The following is a 21032-nucleotide window of genomic DNA, read 5'->3' on the forward strand; positions in this document are numbered from 1 at the left end:
TTTGGCCCCATTCACCGGGACCCTTCTGTGCCATAAATGTGACCCTCAGCCACCCAGAGCCAGTGACTTCTGAGAGGCAAGAAAGAAAATTCAAGGCTTGCCTGCACCTGGCACTTTAGGAATGTTCCGGGGCTGCTTTGCCACGGCCCAGTTCCCGTCGCAGGGAATGACTGTCCTGCTGCTCACCAGGCCTACAAAACCACCCAGCCCAAGTCTCCCCCTGCAGTTTCTCTCGAGAAACACTTCCCTCCCTCTCGTCTGACTGCCCTGGCAATTCTGCCTTCTGTGTTGCCTGGCCTTTAATGTCACGGCCCAAGATGAAAGATGGAAGAAAGGAAGGCAGGGAAGGAAGACGTCTTTAAGATAAGCCCTCTCATCAGCTGTCCCTTGAACATACTTCTCCAAGCAGTGGGCAGCAGTCAGCACCCACTCGTGGGATATTAAAGTGCCTCCGCAGAAGTGCTTTCCAAATCTAGAGAGAAAACATGTCAAGATTTTAGTTCAAATTTGGTTTATTATGCTCCATGATACAGAAAGCCAGATTCACTTGATTCTGGAGATGTTGCTATTCCCAAAGGAAAAAGCAGCCCCTCAGTATCAGGATGGTATCGACTTTGAATTGTGCCCCAGTAGGAGGGTTTTCAGAAGGTTCCGCCCACACCATGCTTAGGAGTAGCTGGTGAGGTGCAGGCACAGCCATGTGCAGGAGACAGAGCTCCCCGGCCCCAGCCTGGAGGCCGACAGCCAGGGATTTGACCCTGTAGCCCTGGACTCCAACAGTAGCAACCAGCCAAAGACCTTCCCCCAAGGAAGGTCTAAAGAACATTCTTCAGGGAGCCAGATGTGAATCATGGGAGTCTTCTAGTCTATCCAAGAAACTTTACTTCCTGGGGATGTCCCCTAAATTACTAATTGCATATGACCATGTAGGCACGAGGCCGTATTAATGGCATGAGCGGCTCCAAAGTCCATGCAATGAGAAGAAATACAAATAGACGGCAGGCGTGGTAGTAATAAAGCAGGAAATAGAACACGCACGGGTTGGGAAAGAATGCATTTGAAATATGGGGAAAGGGAAGACTCCACAGAGCGAGGAGTCACTCAACAATGAGGTAAAGGAAAACCCACTGAGCAACGGAGTCCGTCAACAGCCCTCGCCAGCCGTGGAAGGAGGCTCAGGAGCCACTGAGCGCAGGTGTGCGGCACGGGCGTGGGCAAACCTGCTTTTCACGCGCTTTCTGAGTGAGACCCGAGAAACCTGAGGCAACAGGGGCGTGTTTCACTGCAGTGCAGCCCAAGCTGTTTGGGTTCAGTAGAATCAGCCGGATCTCACTTAAACCACGGGGATCATGAATTACCATTTGTTCCTGAGTTTGTGAGCAGGTGAGTAGCCTCTGCCTCAAGTTTAATGATTCACAAAAGTGTAAAAACAATATCTCTGAAAGACTGTAGATTATTTTGTCCTTGTCTCCACCATCTTGCAAAGTGTCACATTGCTAAAAATAGCCCTCTCCTTTCATTTCACAATGAGACAGCACATAGCTGTATGGACCCTTAAAAGGGGCTTTAGTATTTTTCCAGCAGTAGCATACCTGGGCACAGATCCCCCTGTCCACAGGTTGTGGTGATAGCTTTCCAGAGCAAGGCAAAAAAGCCAACTGGGGCTGTTTTCAGAGTACAGAACCCAGATGAATATAATTGTTTATGCTTATAGCTTTTCCCCCTCCTTCAGCAAATACAGAGATAGTGCTGCTGCCGAGGCAGGGTGGGCTCAGAGGCGCACAAAGAGAGGCCTTGTGGAGCTCGCGAGGAAGGGCGCCGCAAGCAGCTTGCTGGCCGTCTCACCTCGTCCTGAGGCTGATCTGCCAGGGCCAGGAGTGCGGGTGGGCCACACAGCCGCCCACCACCCTGCCGGGACATTTCTTCGGCTCCACTTGAGGCTTCCCACAGTCGAATGACGAGGACACTGCGGCACAAAGAGGGGAAAAGTCACATGTGAAGCAGGGAGGCAATTTGGTCTCAGAATTCAAGATAGACTCCAAGCACTGAACTGTGACATCTCAAAGCCCAGACTAAATCATGAAATCATGAGCATCTTCCGGGACATTTTCTCTGTTTCAAAGTGATATTAGACAGCACAGAAACGTCTCCTCCCAAGGCAGGGTAAGTTCCTTTTTATTGTTTTGTTGGAGAAGTGATAAAGTATGCTTAAGCACTAGGAGGGATCTTCCTGAGGGGACCTTGGCCGGCACAGACTAGTATTTGCAATTGTCCTTCTGGCCTGATGTAATATGCTCAGAATACTGTCCCAGCCTTCCCGGTGTCATCAGCATCATCGCCATCTAAACCACAGAAAGTTTACTGAAAACCACAGTTGTCATCCCTGCTAAAAGGCAGTGCTTTTCCCATGTGATTCTCCGTGTGTATGTATGTGTGGGGTGTGAAATTGTGTGTAACAAGGACAACCACCCTTGGCTGAAATACTGCTTTTCTCCACCAGCCCCAGGCCAGCTCCTCCAGGGAGCCTCCTGTGACTAACCCAGTGTGGGTGTGGGGACACAGCTCACACGCTTGCCTCTGTTCTCGGTTTACCTCCTACTCGCCTCCCCTCCAGGCAGCCTGCAGAGTCGCCCCGGGGGGGAGGGTTAGTGTTACCCACTAATACCTACGACAGTTCAGGGGCTACAAGGTGTGCTCAAAACTTCTCTGTTGTCTGCTGCGCTTCTGGGTCTTCAGAAATAGAAATTAATTCTTTAGTGCAATCAGAAGAGGAAGCTCTTTGCGTCTTACTCAACCCGAGATTCTATACACGGGTGAACTGGGAACCTGAATTTTCCAAACAAATTTTCATTTGCATGACCTGTTCTGAGAATCTGTGTATAGAAGTCTTTTTTAGAAATGAAGCGTGAATACAGCTAAATCCTCCCCTCTTGTGCGGAGCTCGATTTTGCTAGGGCGCCTTCCATAGGTAGATGTGCATGAGCCTATTAACGGAATAACCACAGAGATGATGGTACCCTGGTCTTACTAGTCAACATAAAAATGGAAGTTTCTATTTATTTTTACTTATTTATTGTTCGGAGTGAATGCGTTGGTAGAAATGAAATAGTTATTAGGATCGTTTACCACTAGTGACCCCAGCTTTCTCACACACGAGTCAGGCCTGGGCACACATCCCACCAACCACAGTCTTCTGTGGAAACAGGTCTCTGGACCTCCAAGTATCTGACCAGGACCCGCTCGCCAAAGTTGACCTCACTTGCTTCACATCATGGTGAGGTAAGGGTACCTCATAGTCCATTAAAACCTTCTTCTGTCCTTTCTTCTTGATACCAGAATTGCCCCTGGGAGGTGGCTGTACTTCCTTTCCACAAGAATCAAAGATGAATGAGTCCCAGGCATGGCTGTGGGGCTCACCTGAAAGGCAGCCTGTCCAGGCTAGAGGGCCTGGGCAGCAAGAGGCCCTAGGGTGTGCTAACTGAGGCAGAGGAGGCAGGACTGGAGGTGGGCAATGAGCCCTTCAAGGGACCTTCAGGTGAAAGGGGTCGCCGACAGAAAGCTTCTGCAGAACAAACAAAAGCACCCCACAGAGAAAAAGCCGTCTGTCCACTCATGCTAAACCCTGAGGGAACAATGCATCTCGACCACATTGGCCAGGACAAATCTTCCCTGGTGAACTTACCTCTCCTTCCTCCCTCCTGCTTCTCCCCAGGACTGGCCCAAATACGCCCTGGCCAGGGTGGTTCCCATGGTCTTCACCTCCAGCCTACCCTGCCTCCCCAAACAATCTCCAGATGCCAGTCATCGGTGGCTTTGGAGACCAAGCTCCTTCCCCCCCAGTACAAGAGCCTTCCTCATGCCAGACACCGCATGCACCAAATGATGCGAAGGAGAAGCTCAGGATGGCTGTCTGTAACTACCCTGTTTCCCCGAAAATAAGACAGTGTCTTATTTTAAGGTGTGCTCCCAAAGATGCGCTAGGTCTTATTTTCAGGGGACGTCTTATCGTTCCTGTAAGTAGGTCTTATTTTCGGTGGATGTCTTATTTTCGGGAAACAGGGTAGGAAGGACTGCTTCTGCCTGCGAAGACTGCTCAGCCGAAAGTAAAACCAGGGCTAATCCTAGGGGCTTATACCTTCTTTCAGAAATATTCACGGATTTTTCATCCCAATCTTCTGAAGAAGGGCCCAAACTGCTGAAGGGCAAGTTTCCTAACCAGTATAGAAGAGCTCACCATCCTGGGGGTGGTCAGGTTACCTCTAAGCGTGCCCTTTGGGGACTTTGTATTTAGTTTATTTTAGTTAATGGGGGAAAAGATGTTCCCCTAACACATGAGGCCAGTCATAGGGCAGGTTCCAGATACCCATGACTAACACAGGGCTTGGGGAAGAGGCAACCAGCTCCTTCCTCCCCAGAAGACCCAGCTCAAGGCCTGGCCCAGCCCTCTCCTCTCCTCCCTTCCCCTCCCCTCTCCTCCCTTCCCCTCCCCTCTTCTCTCTTCTCTTTCTTCTTCCTTCCTTCCTTTTCCTTCGCTTTTGTTTGTTGCCGAGTCACATTAGGGAAGTGATCACTGCATTTATTTGAGAAGTAGTTTCCTTACAAAAAAAGAATGTAGCTTACCACACTGAGGGATATCACAGTAGTCAAAAAGTTTTCTTGGATTCGTCGTGTAGCACCAGGGACCATTGACGTCACCATCAGGATTCCGGCAGTACTGAAAGCAAGCAGGTGTGTGAGCCATGGCTCGTGGCGGGCAGAAGGGGCAAGGGCATTCAGACCCAGCCTCAGAGGACAGGGGTTATTACTGACTCGTCTGGTCCCTGGTTGAAGCCTATTGAAAGGTTTATTTCTATGGACTGTGCACCCTCCAGGGCTCAAGATACAGAAAGGCAGTATCTTCCTTTCCCTCCTGTGATATTGTGACTTAATAAGAAATATATATTTGTTCTCTGATGTGGAACTCCTAAATCCTTTGGAATTTCCTGGGCTGTAGGAGCATCTTTTGTTGTAATGAAACAACTCTTGGTGGGCTTCTGGTAGCTTCAGGATAGGGGCTGGTTGCCAGGGGAACCCACGGTGTGATTAGAAGGTTAGAACTTTCTGCCCCACCCTTCAACTTCTGGGGAAAGGCTGAAGGCCAAGTTGATCACCAGCAGCCAGTGATGCAATCACTCTTGCCTGCATGGTGAAGGAGAGCTCTGGATTGCTGACCACGGGGACACAGCTGGAGCGTGGCAGACCAGGGAGGGCATGGCAGCTCTAAGCCCCCCTCACATGCTCTGCCCTGGACATCTCTCCCACCTGGCTGTTCATTGGTGTCCTTTATAATAAATGGTAAATGTAAGTGTTCCCCTGAGTTCTGTGAGCTGTTACAGCAAATTAAATCTGAGAAGGGGCGTGTGGAAAATAGATTTATAACTGATTGGTCAGAAGTACAGATCACAACCTGGAACCTGTGATTGGCAATTGAAGTCGGGGGCAGTATTGTGGGACTGAGCCCTTAATTTGTGGTATTTGATATTATCTCCAGGTAGACAGTGTCAGGGTTGAGTTAAATTGTGGAATACTCCACCAGCTGTCAGAAATATCATGCTGTGTGGTGAGTGAGAATGGGGGGCACACTTTGATTTTTCCTGCATTTCAGACTTCACCACATATTACCTCCGCACCCCCAAATAAACCATCCCAGAGAGTGCATGAGATTAGGGAAAATCCAGCTGTGTGGGGTCCCATTGTCCTGTCAAGAATTTTTCTAGGAAGATCTGACTAAAATGTCATGAAGTGTATCTTTGATCATTAGAACCTAGAGGACAAATACTAGAAACTAGAAACAGCACCCAACAGTAGAAGCATACAGAGATGTCACGGAAGGGAAATGAGAGTGACCACACACAGAGGTCTGCCCTCTGTGCCCACTACACTTTCCGTGTCACTGCCAATCCCAAGTACCCTGAAATCACTCCAATTTTTTCCTCTCATCTCTACCTTTTTCCCCTGTACCAAAGATCAGTCCAGGCTGATTTTCTGTAGCAGGGTCAATTCCATCTGCAAAGATTGCTCAGCAAAAGCAAATAGATCCAGATCAGAGAGGCTTACGTTTTCTTCCAGTCCTGCCCGTGGGTTTGTCTCTGGAGTGAAAATACTGTGACTATGGGGCTCCTGGGCAGCCCAGCCCTGGCATGGGGTCCCAGTGACAGTGGTTGCCTTCTTGCCTCGATAGCTTTTGCCGTTCCCAAACATACAGTCTGTAGGAAGTGGAAGGGGGGTTATGCGCTGCTACCCCGCCAGGACCCCAGGGCGTGCGGCAGTGCGTCAGATTTCTCTGGGCCAACACACTCAGTGGTCCTGTCCTCAGAAGGTGGATTGCTGAGATTGCAATGAATGCTGGCTATTTCAAGAAGTTCCCGGAAATGCTTATTGGCTTAGAAATAATCACATATTTGGGAGGATGTTTAATTAAACCTTTGGCTAGGATCCCAAGATAACCAGTTTCGGGACAAAGTGAATGGTAAGGAAAGGGCCCTAGAAGATTTGCACAAGTGCTCAAATCTGCCATCACCCACATTGTCCACAAATTACATAGAAGCTGCCCCAGAAGCCTCCTTCCACATGGAAGGCTTCCTCATTGGGAAGATTTTCCATCTCTACTCCTCCCATCAGTGTCCGGCCAGAGCTCTCTCACCCTGTTCAGAAGGAGCCTCTTCGCTGGGAACCCGGGCTGTGGTGGGAGGTGTGGCCACCACACTGCCCTGTGTGTCCGGGCATTTCCGCAGGTTGCAGTACTCCCACCGCACACTCGGGTCAGTGGTGAAGCACCATGGGCTTTTGTCACCATCTGGATTCCTGCAGTAGTTCATTTCCAACCGACTACAAATTCCAAAACAGGACAGGTCATGAGAGGTGGGAAAATCGTCAAGGGGACCCAGCACCCTCTAAATTTTGTTATAACAAAGTGTTGACAAGTGACTTTGAAATGTTCCCATTAGAGGCACAGTAATGATCCCCAAGCATAGACAGTCTTTAACTTCTAAACCACTGTGTGAATTTCAAAGACAGATAACAATTTTTATTTAACAAAAAAAATCAAGAATAAAGGGCGGGTGCCTATGGCTCAGTGAGTAGGGTGCCGGCCCCCCATATGCCGAGGGTGGAGGGTTCGAATCCGGCCCTGGCCAAACTGCAACAACAACAAAAAAATAATAGCTGGGCAATGTGGCAGGCACCTGTAGTCCCAGCTACTCGGGAGGCTGAGGCAAGAGAATCGCCTAAGACCAAGAGCCGGAGGTGCTGTGAGCAGGGCAGTGTAGCAATACATAACCCCCCTTCCACTTCCTACACAGCAGTCTACCCAGGGCGACAGCTTGTCTCTTAAAAATCAGGGGTGGTGCTGTGGCTCAAAGGAGTAGGGCGCTGGCCCCATATGCCAGAGGTGGCGTGTTCAAACCCAGCCACTGCCAAAAACTGCAAAAAAAAAAAATAAATCAATAAGATAAGGTCCCAGCGCCTGTAGCTCAAGTGGCTAAGGAGCCAGCCGCATATACCTCAGCTGGCAGGTTCAAATCCAGCCCGGGCCCTCCAAACAACAATGACAACTACAACCAAAAAACAGCCGGGTGTTGTGGTGGGCGCCTGTGGTCCCAGCTACTTAAGAGGCTGAGGCAAGAGAATCGCTTAAGCCCAGGAGTTGGAGGTTGCCTTAGCTGTGATGCCACGGCACTCTACCCAGGGCGACAGCTTGAGGCTCTGTCTCAAAAGAAAAAAAAGAAGAATAAGATATGCTCCACATAAAAACTGAGATAATATATAAATATGTAAAAGAAGTACTAGATTATCCTGCTTCCATGTTCTGTCCAGTACTTACGAGTAAACCGATAGTGGTTTTGAAGTGTGCATCTTAGATATTTTATGCATATATGAATCTATCCATACCCACCTATGTCTCTCTCTGTATATGATTATATAGTAACATGTAGGTTGGAACACAAACATTTCCCCCAAGGCAGAAATGACACACAGGATGGTAACACTCTGAGCCAGTTTTCTTAGTCTGTTGACTCACAGTGTAGCTAAAATGCTCTACATATACAATGGAAAGCAATCTTGGAAATAATATCATTTTAAGTATGCTATTGGGTAGATCAAGTGGGTTTAGGTTTGCAAAACTTTTAAATGCTGGCCTGGAAAAACAGCCCCCAGGCAGGATGTGGTTTCTGTAGGCCACAATCCTGGGCAGGACGTCTCTCCTGCTTCCAGTCCCCGCTCTGCTGGCTGCAGCCACTCTCTCTGAGGGAAGGGGATGAGATGAAAGGGCAGAGAGCTGGAAAGGGGAAAGGGAGACAGCAGGGTAGACCAGGGGACCTGAGGGTGTTGCCTGGTTATGGAGAGGGTCAGAGAAACACTGAGTAAGAGACAGCACAGCAGGATCCTGGGGTCCCCTGGAGGATGTTGTTCCCTGGAGCTTCCCAAGAACATAGCCCAGCCTCTTGGAAGCCTCAGCCTTGGAACCCCTTCCACAATGCACACAGGCTTGAGCTGCGGCAGGCAGAGCCGTATCATGTGCTAGAGAAATACAACAGCGTGTCAGTGGATACTTCGAAGAGGTTAATTCTATCGTCTCCAGTTTGCATGGATTTGGAGAAGGTATAATTCATTTTTATCACTGTTCCTCTATATAAATGTATCTTTTCTCCTCTAGAGTTGACCACCTCTAAGATTCTTCTCTTCTCTGATTTTTGACAATTTAATTATTATGCACCTAAGTAAATCATGCAATTTTATTTTAAAAATTCTACTTCTGATTCATAGAGCTTTTTGAGTTTACAAATTTCATTATATTTGAAAATTTTTCAGCTATCTTTATTTCATGTATTTTTCTTTTCTTTACTAATATCTCTCTCCTCTCCTCCTGGGACTTTGTTTATGCGTATGTTAAATCTTTTGATATTTTCACAGAGGTCCTTCAGGCTCTGTTTTTTTGTTTTTTTTTTCATTCTTTTTTGCGTGTGTGTGCTGTCGTCTGTATAGCTTTTATTGCATTATTTTCTACCTCATTTTTCTCCTGTAATGTCTAACCTGATGGCACAGTTATCTGGTAAATTTTGCATTCAAGACTATTACAGCAGAAGCTCCATAGCTGACCACCTCCCCACACTGACAACCTCCTTAAGTTGACCTTGACCAGACAGATATCACATGTACTTATCAGTAGAGCAGGCCTAGGTCCTTATGCTGACCACCTCCATATGTTGACCAGTTTGTTACCATCCTTAGGGTGGTCAACTTACAGAGGTTCTACTGTGTGTATATATATGTATTTACATTTATGTAAATATATATTTGGTTCTCACTATCCAGAGAGGAGAGACCTTATTAATTTCCACTTGGCTCTTTTATAATTAACCTTTCTCTTGACGTTACTCATTTTTTCTTTTATGTTCATGCCTCATATCCTTAAACATAATTATATATTTAAAAATTTTTCCCCCAGTTCCATCATTTCTGAGTCTATTTCTATTGACTGATTTTTCTCCTCATTACGGATCACATTTAATACTTTGTGTATGTCTAAGCAAATTTTTAAATTTACATCGAACATTGTAGATACCACATTACTAAGCAATTGATTTAGTTTTCTACCTCTAAAGAGTGTTTTGTTTTGTTTTTTCTTCTGGGAGGCAGTTCATTTTCTTGGAGATCACTTTGCTCCTTTTAGAATTGCTTTTTAGCTTTGCTAGGCTGTTTCTAGAGTACCCTTTATTCTAGAAATATATTATTCCTGCTCCTGAAGCAGGGCCTTTCTGGGATCTCTTCTGAGCATCCAAGATTTTCAATGAGGTCTCTCCTCTCTGGATGGTGAGAACTCAAGTAGGTCCCCATGCTGTGTGAGCTCCATTTAGCTCACTGCTCCCTTGTAGCTAGCTGTTCTTTCCCCAAGAGTTGTTCTTTGTCCCACTTTCTTTTTGGGATATCTCCTTATACGTGGGCAGATTTATATTTTCCTAAAGACTTGAGGAAAACTTTGTGCATATTCCTGGAGTTCTTTGTCTCCACAGGTTCTGTCGCATGATTACACAACCTAGCAACCCCTGTGCCTTAGTCATCCCCAGCTCCAGGCCCTTCCCCAGTGCAGCAGGACGGTGGAGGTCTGCTTTGGTGCTACTCTTTGCACTTCAGTTCCAAAAGTGTTTCTAGGAAGAAAGCCAGGGGAATAATGGCCATTTCCCATTCTGAATGAGCTCAGTCCTAGGCTGTCATTTATCCGTCACGTGAAAACACTTTTTCTGTATATTTCACCCTCTTTGATGGCACAAAGGCTGGTCCCGTCAGACTCGTGCTGTAGTCCGTGTGCTCGGCCCTTGTACTTCTCAGCACCTGTATACTTCTGCCTCCCACCTGCCCTCCTGCTTTTGCTCCTCATGTCCTAGCACCGGATATCCATTCAGACCACTAGAGCTAAAGACCCCGTGTGTTTGGCTAAGTCAGTGTGTGTGTGTGTCTGAGTGTGGTTCAAATCTTGACTTGTAGCCCAAGATAAAACTGGCAAACTTCTTTGAAGATGGTGGCTGAAACGGTAGAATTGCATGGTTTGAAGATTGCATGGATCTGTAGTGGGGGCTGTGGCCTGGTGCTGTTCCTAAGTGTTTGTTCATTTGTTCTCCTGACCTTTCCATTCATATTCCTGGGCACCTCCATCCAGGAGTATCCCGTCTTTTATGAAACGACTCAGGCAGGACACCCGGTCTCTAATTTCCCTTCTCTCAGAACTTTGGCTCCAAAGCCAGCATCCTGCGCATTCCACCTCACCCTATGGACCTTAGAGGATTGCGGTCCTGAGCAGTCAGCTTAAAACATTGCTCTTATAACAGAAACGTAAGTTGGCTGCCGCTCCTCTTATGATTAAATTTAAAGACATACGCATTTGGGTAGTTTTGTGGGGTCTTTTCATGCCGATGTGGCGTCATAGACAACCAAGATTGGCATTTCCTTCCCGTGATAGTGGTGGATGATGTGCCCTGGTAACTCTGTCCATTGCCTTGGTAACAGTCCTGGACAACGGGGGTTTCCTCAGGTGGTGCTAAAATTAAAATAGAAGAAATCAAGGTCAGTGATGAGTGGAACAGAGAAATGTGAAGAAATTAATAACACAAATATTAATTAATCTCTCGGAATTGTCACTCTTCGCTTTTTCATATTAACAGAGAGGTAGATATCCCAGAAGAAAAAAAAAAAAAAAGAAAGCAATAAATTCATAACATTCTAGAACTTTAACAAGCTAACTGTTCCTGGAAATATTTAATTTAAAATTCAGAGAAGAAATAATCAAGTCAGAGAGAGTGGCTATCAGTGTCAATCATACCTGAAACCTTTCCAGGGAAGAAATAATCAAGTCAGAGAGAATGGCTGTCAGTGTCAGTCAGGGCTGAAACCTTTCCACATTTCCCCTGGTCATTTTCTCACCCAAAGCCAAAGGCTTCAGCTTCTGGGGGATGTGGGAGGAAATAGTCCTGTGTCTAGACTGAAGGCAAAAATTCATTGTTTCTCAGATGGGGTAGAGGCAAAAAACCATCCCCTAGAGGAGAGACAGGGAACCCTCTGGCACCCAAGATGGTGCCGTGGCTCCAAGCACGAGTCTACTTCTCTTCCACTCGAGGCCCAGCCCAGAGATAGGAATCATGAGAAGGAGAAGCACAAACACTCCAAAATCAGGCCTTTCAAAGCCCAGGTTTGTGCAGTCTGCCTCGGACTCTGGTGGACCAGGGAGACAGAGCATGTGCCCACTTCCACCAAACACTGAGCATTCAAGGACAACCAACAGCACTACTGATGGGGGCCCCTGAAGTGGAGGGACAGCCCCTCGGTGGTACAGGCCCTCAGTGAAGGCTCCGATCTGAGTGTGGTTTAGCAACATGGAGCGAACTCCTCAGCACCCCAGAGCCCACTCTCTGCACCAGGTCCCGGCAGCCCACCACTGTGAGAACAGAAAGCCCGCACTGTACATCCTGTCCAGGGAGCCCTATTCATTTCAGCTGCTGGCTACATGGAGTCAGCGAGCCACACTACCTATGGACAAAGGCAGAGAAGGGCCCACATCCAAAAAGGAAGAATACCTACTGCAGTCCAGCCTAACGTGCTAGTCACACTCCAGCATTGGATCAAAACATTACAGGACACACCAAAAAAAGCCATGATAAAAGTCCCTATTGAGTAATAAGGCAACTAGTCTTAAAGATGACTATATCTAGAAACTATAAGACTGGGATCGTAAGGTAACCATGATTTAAATGTTAGAAGATGGGAAAGGTAGACAGTGTGCATGGATAGATGGAGATTTTCAGCAAAGACATGGAAAACCTAAAAAAGAATATAATGAAAATGCTAGAAGTAACCATGATAACAGAGATGAAGCATTCTCTCAGTGGTCTGATCAGCAGGCTGCACACAACTGCGGAAATAGTCTGTGAACCTGAAAATATGTCCATAGAAATTACCCAAACTGACACTCAAAGGATAAAAAAGAATGACTGAAGAAATAAAGCAGAGAAAGCATTCAAGCGTTAGGAAACAGTATGAGATATCCTAACGCTTGGGCACTTGGAGTCCAAAAGAAGAGAGGGGGAGAGAGAAAGGGAAAGGGAATGACTGAGAGTTTTACAAAGATAATGAAAATCAACAATACAGAAATCCAAGAAGCTCAGAAAATCCCAAACAGAATCAATTAAAAAATAAAAGAAGGTTAAACACACTTATATGCACCATAGCCAAACTTCTGAAAAGGAAAGATGAGAGAAAGTCTTAAAGGCATGCAAAGAAAAAAGAAATACTGACTATGTGGAAACCAAGGTAAGATGTCTAGTCAGAGACAGAAGACAGTGGAGTATCATCTTTAAAGTGGTGAAATAAATAAAACTGCCACCTCACTACCTATATCAAGCAAAATTATTTTTTTAAACTGAAGGCAAAATAAAGACTTTTCCATATGTACAGAAGCTGAAACAGACTTGTGGTACCAGAAATGCGAACAGTGAAGTTTTTGCAGAAGGCCTATGCCCTGATAGAAAGTTGGATCTACACAGAGAAATGGTAAAATAAATAAGTAAATAAATAGGTAATATTTTTATTTATAATCATTTTTAAACACAACTGACTATGTGGGTCAAAAATAGTATCAGTGTATTGGGAGATTTACAATGTAATACTATAGAAGTAAGCTGCCCTCTTTGCAACCTCCAATGCTTGGGCTCAAGAGATCCTCCTGCCTCAGCCTCCCAAGGAGCTGGGACTACAGGCAGGAGCCACCATGCTCATCTAACTTTTCTATTTTTAGTAGGGATGGGGTCCTGCTCTTGCTCAGGCTAGTCTCAAGCTCCTGAGCTCAAACAATCCATCTGTGTCGGCCGCCCGGAGCGCTAGGTTTACAGGCGTGAGCCACACTGTACCTGGCCGTAAGCTGCCTTTTGAAAGAATGATGGTACAACATTTTGGGTGGAAGTAAATAGAAGCATGGTGTTGTAAGGTTCTTGTATCATACACCCACCAACTAGAATAACATTACTTGAAGGTGGAATGTGGTAAGTTAAAGATACATAGTAAACATTAGAGAAAATGCTACTTTTGCTGGGCGGCGCCTGTGGCTCAGTCGGTAAGGCGCCGGCCCCATATACCGAGGGTGGTGGGTTCAAACCCGGCCCCGGCCAAACTGCAACCAAAAAATAGCCGGGCGTTGTGGCGGGCGCCTGTAGTCCCAGCTACTCGGGAGGCTGAGGCAAGAGAATCACTTAAGCCCAGGAGTTGGAGGTTGCTGTGAGCTGTGTGATGCCATGGCACTCTACCGAGGGCCATAAAGTGAGACTCTGTCTCTACAAAAAAAAAAAAAAAAAACCTGATTTAACTAATAAGTAAATAGTAGAGATAACAGTCAGTCATAAAAATCTTCAATCCAAATGGAGGCAGAAAAGGATGAAGAAAGGAACAAGGCTCAAATAGGAAAGAGAAATAACTTGATGGTAGATTTGTATCTAACCATTTGAACAATTACATTCACGCAAGAAGTCTAGACATTGCAATTATAAAACTGAGGGAAAATAGCTGGGCATTGTGGCGGGCGCCTATAGTCCTAGCTACTTGGGAGGCTGAGGCAAGAGAATCACTTGGGCCCAGGAGTTGGAGGTTGCTGTGAGCTGTGATGCCACAGCACTCTACCCAGGGCGACAGCTTGAGACTCTCTCTCAAAAAAAAAAAAAAAAAAAACTGAGGGAAAAGATATATCACACCAATACTAGTGAAAACAGAGCTTCAAAGACTGTATTCATATAATCAAAAATAGATTTTAGAACAAGAAATATTTCCAGGGACAAGGAAAAGTATTATATAATGATGAAAGGGTCATTTCATCAAAGAGACGTAACAATAATAAATGTGTATGTGCCTAACTATGGTTTCAAACTATTGAAACCAGAGATAGAACCTAAGAGAAACAGACTAATCTACATTTTCTTTTTTGCAGTTTTTGGCCGGGGCTGGGTTTGAACCCGCCGCCTCCAGCATATGGGACCGGCACCCTACCCCTTTGAGCCATAGGCGCCGCCCATCTACATTTTCTTTTATTGTTGGGGATTCATTGAGGGTGCACAGAACCAGGTTATATTGATTGGTTTTGTTAGATAAGGACCCTCTTATACTTGTGTCCCGCTCCCCAAAGGTAAGCCACACCCCTTGACCCCCACCTCCTCCCTCCCTCCCTTTCTCTGCTCTCCCGTCCCCCATCCCCACTGTGTTCTAGGATCTTAATTGTCCTAATATCAGAATTGAGTACATAGTATTCTAACTAATATACATTTAAAGCTGGATCTGTCACCATTGATACCTAATCAATGGGACAGGAGGCAGAAAATCACGATACTCAAGGATAACACTAACATTCAACGTGACCTAATTGACCTTCAGAGAGCATGGGACCCGATGATGGCAGGAGTCATGTTCTTTTCTAGAGCATAGTGAACATCCACCGAGATGACTATATTTTGAGCTACAAAGCAAACCTCAGCAAATTTAAAATAATGGAAATGGTAAGGAGCGTGTTGTCTGTGCACCACATAGTTAAACTAAACAAAGCCACTGGATATCATGCTGAGACCGCTGGGAGCATTAGAATCTGGAGACCGTCTGTGCCCTCAGTAGCTCCCACACCTCTCTCACCTGAAGCGTCCACGTGTTCCACGGACGTCTGAGAGGCCTCACAGGATGGCACAGCACAGTACTCCCACCTCACTGCACTGTTGGTTGTGTAGCACCATGGGGTGGTTTCTCCATCTGGGTTACGACAGTAATTTTCATCCAAGCCTCTGGAACAAAAAAGTGATTATGAGTTTGGCTTCCCCCAAAGGCTAAATAAACAAGGTGCATGCAGGTCTGTTAATGGTGCTATTGGGTACATGTCCAGCTGATAACATAGTGGTCTAGAATTACACAAACTGAATAGCGGGTGCCAGGAGGAAGTGCTTCATAGAATTCCTTAGAATCATGGCCCAAAGGCTTCTCTTGGGTAAATGGTTGAAATATATTCATTGGCTATGTGTGGCCAAGTAAGCTAGGCCTTTGTCTGTGTGTCACCACTGTGCTACGTGCTGGGACTACAAGGGCCGTCTCCACACTGCCCCTGCCTCCGTGAACGTACATCCCCGCGGTGGGATTTAAGTGTTACAGGGCAGTGGTTCTCAAACCTTAGAGTGCATTTGATTATCAAAACATATTGCTGGGGCCCATCCCTAGAGCTTCTGAGTTCATAGGTCTGGAGAAGGGCCCAGGAATTTGCACTTTTAACATATGCCTGGTGATGCTAATGCTGCTGGTCTGGAAACCACAACTGGTGGGGGGAACAGGCTGAATTTCACTTCCCTTGCTTACGAGTTTTGGTCCAGAATACTTTAATCCTCAGTTCCTGTAGGAACTAAAACTAAGGCAAAGTCTTAGTGGCAGCAGAGAGGGAATGAGAGCAGAGGGGACTTACTTGCAGGGGAAGTTTTCGGGCGTCCGATTGTGTTTGTGAGGGGTCTGCTCACTCCAGCGTTGACACGTGTGCCCAGACACAGTAACCGCCACCTTTCCCCGGTAGTTTTCACCTCTCCCCTTCAGACACTGGTAAGTTGGACCAGAAGATGGTGGGGGTGTTGCTTGGATGGGGAAAATAAACTACGATTAATATTTTTAAAATAAAGAATGCACAGGAGAGCGTCAGGGGAGGACGGGTGCAGGGTGCGCTCGTCTTCCTCCGTCTCTGCTCAGCCCATCTTGGAATCCGGCCCTCGACCATTGTGTAGCATTTGCAGAAGAAATCGGTTTAGCAGAATCTACGTCTGTGAGCTCCTTTCATGAGGAACTCCTCCAGAAACAGGGCCTGGGATGCTGCTGCTTTCTACACTCAGCTCTTCCTACATGCTGAGTATCAATCTGTGTCGCCCCCACCACATAGGCTGATGGTGCAAGATCTTTTTTGAAGAATAAATTATTCACTGAGTAAACATAACCGAATGACACCCAACAGTCCAGAAAGCCAAAGCAGAGAGGAAGAGTGCAGGAAGGAAGGCACACGAAGTCTGCAAGGAGCGCGGTGTGCACCCGGAAATCAAGGGAAAAAAGATGAGGTGACAGAGAAGCTGGTGTGTTTGCAAAGAGGCGGAATATCCGAGGGGCGTCAGCTCCACAAAGGACCCTTGTCAGAGCAAACGAGGGGAAGCCAGCCCTCACTGGCTCCTTTCTATCGTGTGAGGACAGTCTCTGTCTAAACCTCCAACCCCTTGCCTCCTATTGTCAGAGAAGGAAAGGACTATGAAATTGCCTTTTCCATGGCACTTTTGCTATGTCTCCTAGGTCGGCCGGTTCATCTTCCGAACTCTCTTCCCCTGCTGCGCCCAACTTGGACATCCCCTGAACTGGACATCCACAGACGCTCCTTTGTGAACAAAGCAACAAGGAGAAGTCTGGTTGATAATGAGATGTGCCCTGGAGACCGTGGGTCTAATTTCCCTGCAGCACAGAGAAAAGCAGAATGCAGACACCCCTGAGACCCCACGTTTAAGCGCACCCGGGAGCCGCGGTATCTCTGATAGGGCAGGGTGGGAGGCGTGATAAGCGGAGGCTCTGACCGATTACCTACAGTAACCACTAAATTGTTTTGAGAGAACAGGAACATCCCCCTGGACTCGCAGGCCACTTTGCTTTCCTGTCCCTGGGACGCCGAGTACTTACTGCAGCGGGGGATGTCGCAGAGCTCCCAGCGTTTGTTGGGACTGGTGGTGAAACACCATGGGCGGGGCTCACCGTCAGGGTTCCGACAGTAATTCATCTTCAAGTTCTTGTTTGGAAATCTGAGTGGGTAAGAGGATTTGTAATAGCACTGAACATTTGCATTCGTGGATGAAAATCTTTTCAAGTGAGCAAACATTGAGCACCTGCTGTGTGCCAGGCATAGTCAGGCACCGAGGTAACCACATGTAGGCAGCTCTCAATGAAGGCAGACTGGCTCGATACTCAATATTGTTTTTTTTTAATTTTTTTAGAAAATGGGGAGGGAGGTTCTCACTGTGTTGCCAAGGTTGGCTTTGAACTCCTGTGCTCAAGTCATCCTCCTGCCTCACTGCCCAGCTGCTAATGGGCTGTTTTTCTAACAGTTTACACTTGTAAAATATCACTGGACAGGGTCAGTAGCCTTGTCATTTTGGCCATCTGGAAAACTGACATGAGTAAACTCCAGTTATTCAGCTGCACATGCTAGTGATTTTTAAATACAAAGTAGTCAGTGCCTAAAGATGGTGAGTGGCACACATCACCACCAAGAAGTGGGCACCTTCATGGCTGATCTCCGTGGCTGTGGTCCTGCCAGCCCTAAAACCAGGCGGGAAGCCTTGTTCCTGTGGGCGCCTTACAGTGCAATACAGCCCATGAGCCGTCTGCAGGGGGAGCTGGTGGCAAAGGCTATTACAGGCCCCACGCCTGGTGGCCCTCTGGAGTATTCCCTCCTGCTCTGAGGGTGTAAATGTCCAGTCAGGATGCACAGAGCAGCCAGCAGTGACTTAAGCAATCCTTTTCTTCTCTGGTTTCCTGGGGCGAATTTACAATCCTTTTCTTCTCTGGTTTCCTTGAGACCTTGAAGCCACTATTGTATTTCTCCTTTGAAGGTCAGCAACTGCAGTGTTCTAAGTTAGCTATTTGGAACTGGAGGTACGAAAATGGAGTGGGGTTGTTTTGGACAGTGAAAGCTGTGGCTTAGCCTCATTGCTATGGTTCTTCTGAGCTCTGTGCTGGCCCAGAGGTCACCATAGCATGAGGAGAAAGACTGGGAGCAATGCGAGGAGGTGTTTTACAGTACAGTTAATAGAAATACAATATGCACAAAACCATGCTTTAGAAATCATTATTACTTTCCAGAGAGAGACTCTTCTTCCCCCTATTTTAAATTCATGATCCACTTGGAGAATCTTGTGGAATTCATGTATCCTCATTCCAGAAAAAAATGCACAGATATAAATACACATAAAATATCGGGATTCACAAAACCCACGATGTTCAACCTGCTGATGAGAGATTAGGAAGTCTTGAATCTCATCAGCATAAAGGAAAAGAGAAGGAAAGGAGTAACGAAGAGGGGGAAATATTTGGGAAATGCATATGCCAGGAGTATCTGTGCTTCTCAATACAGATTTCAGTGCAGTCATACACACATTAGGATTTCACTGTGTGTGCAGATCAGCTGGGTATCTGGAGGTGACACAATTCAAAAGGTCAGAGATTCTGCCTTCGTAACAAACCCTCAGCTGATGTCACCAGGCCTGGTTCATGGGCCACATTTTGAGTAGTAAGAATGTGCACTTCCCTTGTGGTCTTGTGGGAGGATGCCAGCTTTGAAATTCAGAAACAACAGGTGTTTACTTCTGCAGGAATTCTAAAATGATCTAACTAGCAGTAAACAGAGCTGCAGAGTCTTAACCATGGCGTGTCTTCCCCAGTGAGACTTACTTGGAAGGAATATACCCGTGAGCGTGTGGGCTCTGAGAGTCCCAGGCCTGGCATTCCAGTCCAGACATGGTCTTGGAAACCTTGCCCTGATAATTTTCTCCACTGCAGTGCATACATTCATCTGGGCAGCATGGGGAAGAAAGAGGGAGAGAAGGTTGTTCTCATCATTCCAATGCCAAATAAGCTAGCAGTATTTTAGGATTAAAGTGGTGGATTTTTTGATCGTGCTCATGGCCTCAGAGAACAATAGTCACCTGACGTGAAGTATGACAGGACGGTTTTTGCTTTGCTAAATTATTCAGAAACCGAAACTTCGATCTAGAATTATTGAAGTCACGTCGTGAGCAGGATAATATATTAGTTCAATTTTTACGGGGAAATAAGGAAAACAGGACAGAGTTAACACCAAAATGGTACATTCAGGACACTTACAGGACAAATGACCTATAACATAGTGTACAAATAAAGGATCCCATGGTTCAAAGAAATAAAAGTGAAGAGAATTGAGTTGTCACATGGTACAATGTCACATAAATCCTACCTTTATCTGTTCCTCCTTGTCCTAAAAACATAGACAGAAATACAAAATGAAGGAATCTTTTCCTTATGACATTTTTAACTATTTTAGCATTGATCTTTAAGGTATACTATGTAGTATACAGTTGGTCCATTAAAATAACAGATTGCTGATTTAAAAACTGGTTTGTTGCTTAGCTTTTAACCAACTAACCAATTAAGTCCACCAAATTAATGGTGCTTATTTGAATTAATTATTTAATTGCAAATCTGTCTGGGTTTTTATATTGTGTAAGAGTTGAAGTGTAAGACTCTGTGTCTAGAGTTTAGACCTAGTTTTCTGTTTGTACATGTTGAAGTAACTTTTTTATTTTTTGATACAAGGTCTCACTCTGTTGCCTAGAGTGGCTTCATCATAGCTCACTACAACCTTGAATTCCTGGGCTAAAGCCATCCTCCTGCCTCAGGCTCCCAAGTACTAGGACCACAGGTATGCACTACCATGCCTGGATACTTTTTTTTATTTTACTATTTTATAGATACAGGGTCTCCCTATGTTGCCCAGGCTGGTCTCAAACTCCTGGCCTGAAGCAATCCTCCTGCCTCAGTCTCCCACAGGCATGAACCACTGCACCTAGCCTAAAGTAACATTTTCATAAAAATAATTCAGGTCAATACTGGAGGTCTGGGCAAATTTTTGCTCCTTTCCAAGAGGCAAATATATCACTCAATTTCATCTGGCCTGGCACCTCTTGATTATTAATGATAGCCGAGAGGGAAATGGCTTTGCAGCAAATTACTTTACAGGTGAAGGGCAGACATGAAAACAGTTTCTAGGGCCACTCCTGACCTTCACACTCAGGAACGTTGCAGTAGTCGAACCTCTGTTCTGGGTCTGTGGTGTAGCACCAGGGCCCCTGGTCATCATTGTCTGGGTTCCTGCAGTAGTTCTGGTCCAGTCCCTCTGAGGGGTGTGTATCAGGGGAGTAACTGTGGGTGGAGAGAAGCACTCTGACTGTATTCTGAAAATCAGCAGGCTCTCAGCAAGGCGGAAGGAGGCCCTCTCTGTTTCCTGAGCCAGGTTTAAGTTCCTGCCATCCAGATGCACTTCAGCTATGCGCTATCACATCTGTGCTCTCAGGTTCTCAGCTTCTCCATTCATAGGCTGCTTCAGGCACGGCAGCTAATGATACCATTGTTACCGTATTGAGTTTTAGAAATAGAGCCAACGTATTTTTGTTGCACGGTCACCAGAACATACACAAGCCTCCAAAGCCAAGACCCAAATGCTTACTTCATTCCAAATGCCCACTGTTAGCAGTCACCCTTCTGTCTGTAAAAATCTCAGTGGTTAAGGCCATTCTGTCTGTGTGAACTATGCACCAGGCAAAGCAAAAATCTTTTTATATCCTTTGTCTTTCAATCTTCATTAAAAAAAAAAAAAAACCTACTAGGAAGGTTTTATCCTTATTTTATAGAAGAGAAAACTGAGTGTGGGAATGTGA

At 46.1% G+C, this 21032-nt stretch overlaps 1 protein-coding gene across 1 annotated transcript in view; it reads right to left on the bottom strand.

The window, feature by feature from the left end:
- Positions 1 to 21032, bottom strand: part of LPA (lipoprotein(a)) — a 116319-nt gene that overhangs the window by 5694 nt on the left and 89593 nt on the right. The window contains exons 28-39 of the mRNA XM_053590620.1: positions 20378 to 20517; positions 19553 to 19573; positions 19012 to 19132; positions 17245 to 17363; positions 16007 to 16169; positions 15196 to 15341; positions 10915 to 11074; positions 6683 to 6867; positions 6097 to 6245; positions 4621 to 4714; positions 1846 to 1966; positions 398 to 472 (exon numbers count right to left, since the gene is read on the bottom strand). Of these exons, the coding sequence (XP_053446595.1) occupies positions 398 to 472; positions 1846 to 1966; positions 4621 to 4714; positions 6097 to 6245; positions 6683 to 6867; positions 10915 to 11074; positions 15196 to 15341; positions 16007 to 16169; positions 17245 to 17363; positions 19012 to 19132; positions 19553 to 19573; positions 20378 to 20517 (1494 nt within the window). The remainder of the gene's footprint in view (positions 1 to 397; positions 473 to 1845; positions 1967 to 4620; positions 4715 to 6096; positions 6246 to 6682; positions 6868 to 10914; positions 11075 to 15195; positions 15342 to 16006; positions 16170 to 17244; positions 17364 to 19011; positions 19133 to 19552; positions 19574 to 20377; positions 20518 to 21032) is intronic.

Source organism: Nycticebus coucang, chromosome 5 (genome assembly GCF_027406575.1).
Source record: "Nycticebus coucang isolate mNycCou1 chromosome 5, mNycCou1.pri, whole genome shotgun sequence".
Classification (NCBI taxonomy): Eukaryota; Metazoa; Chordata; class Mammalia; order Primates; family Lorisidae; genus Nycticebus; species Nycticebus coucang.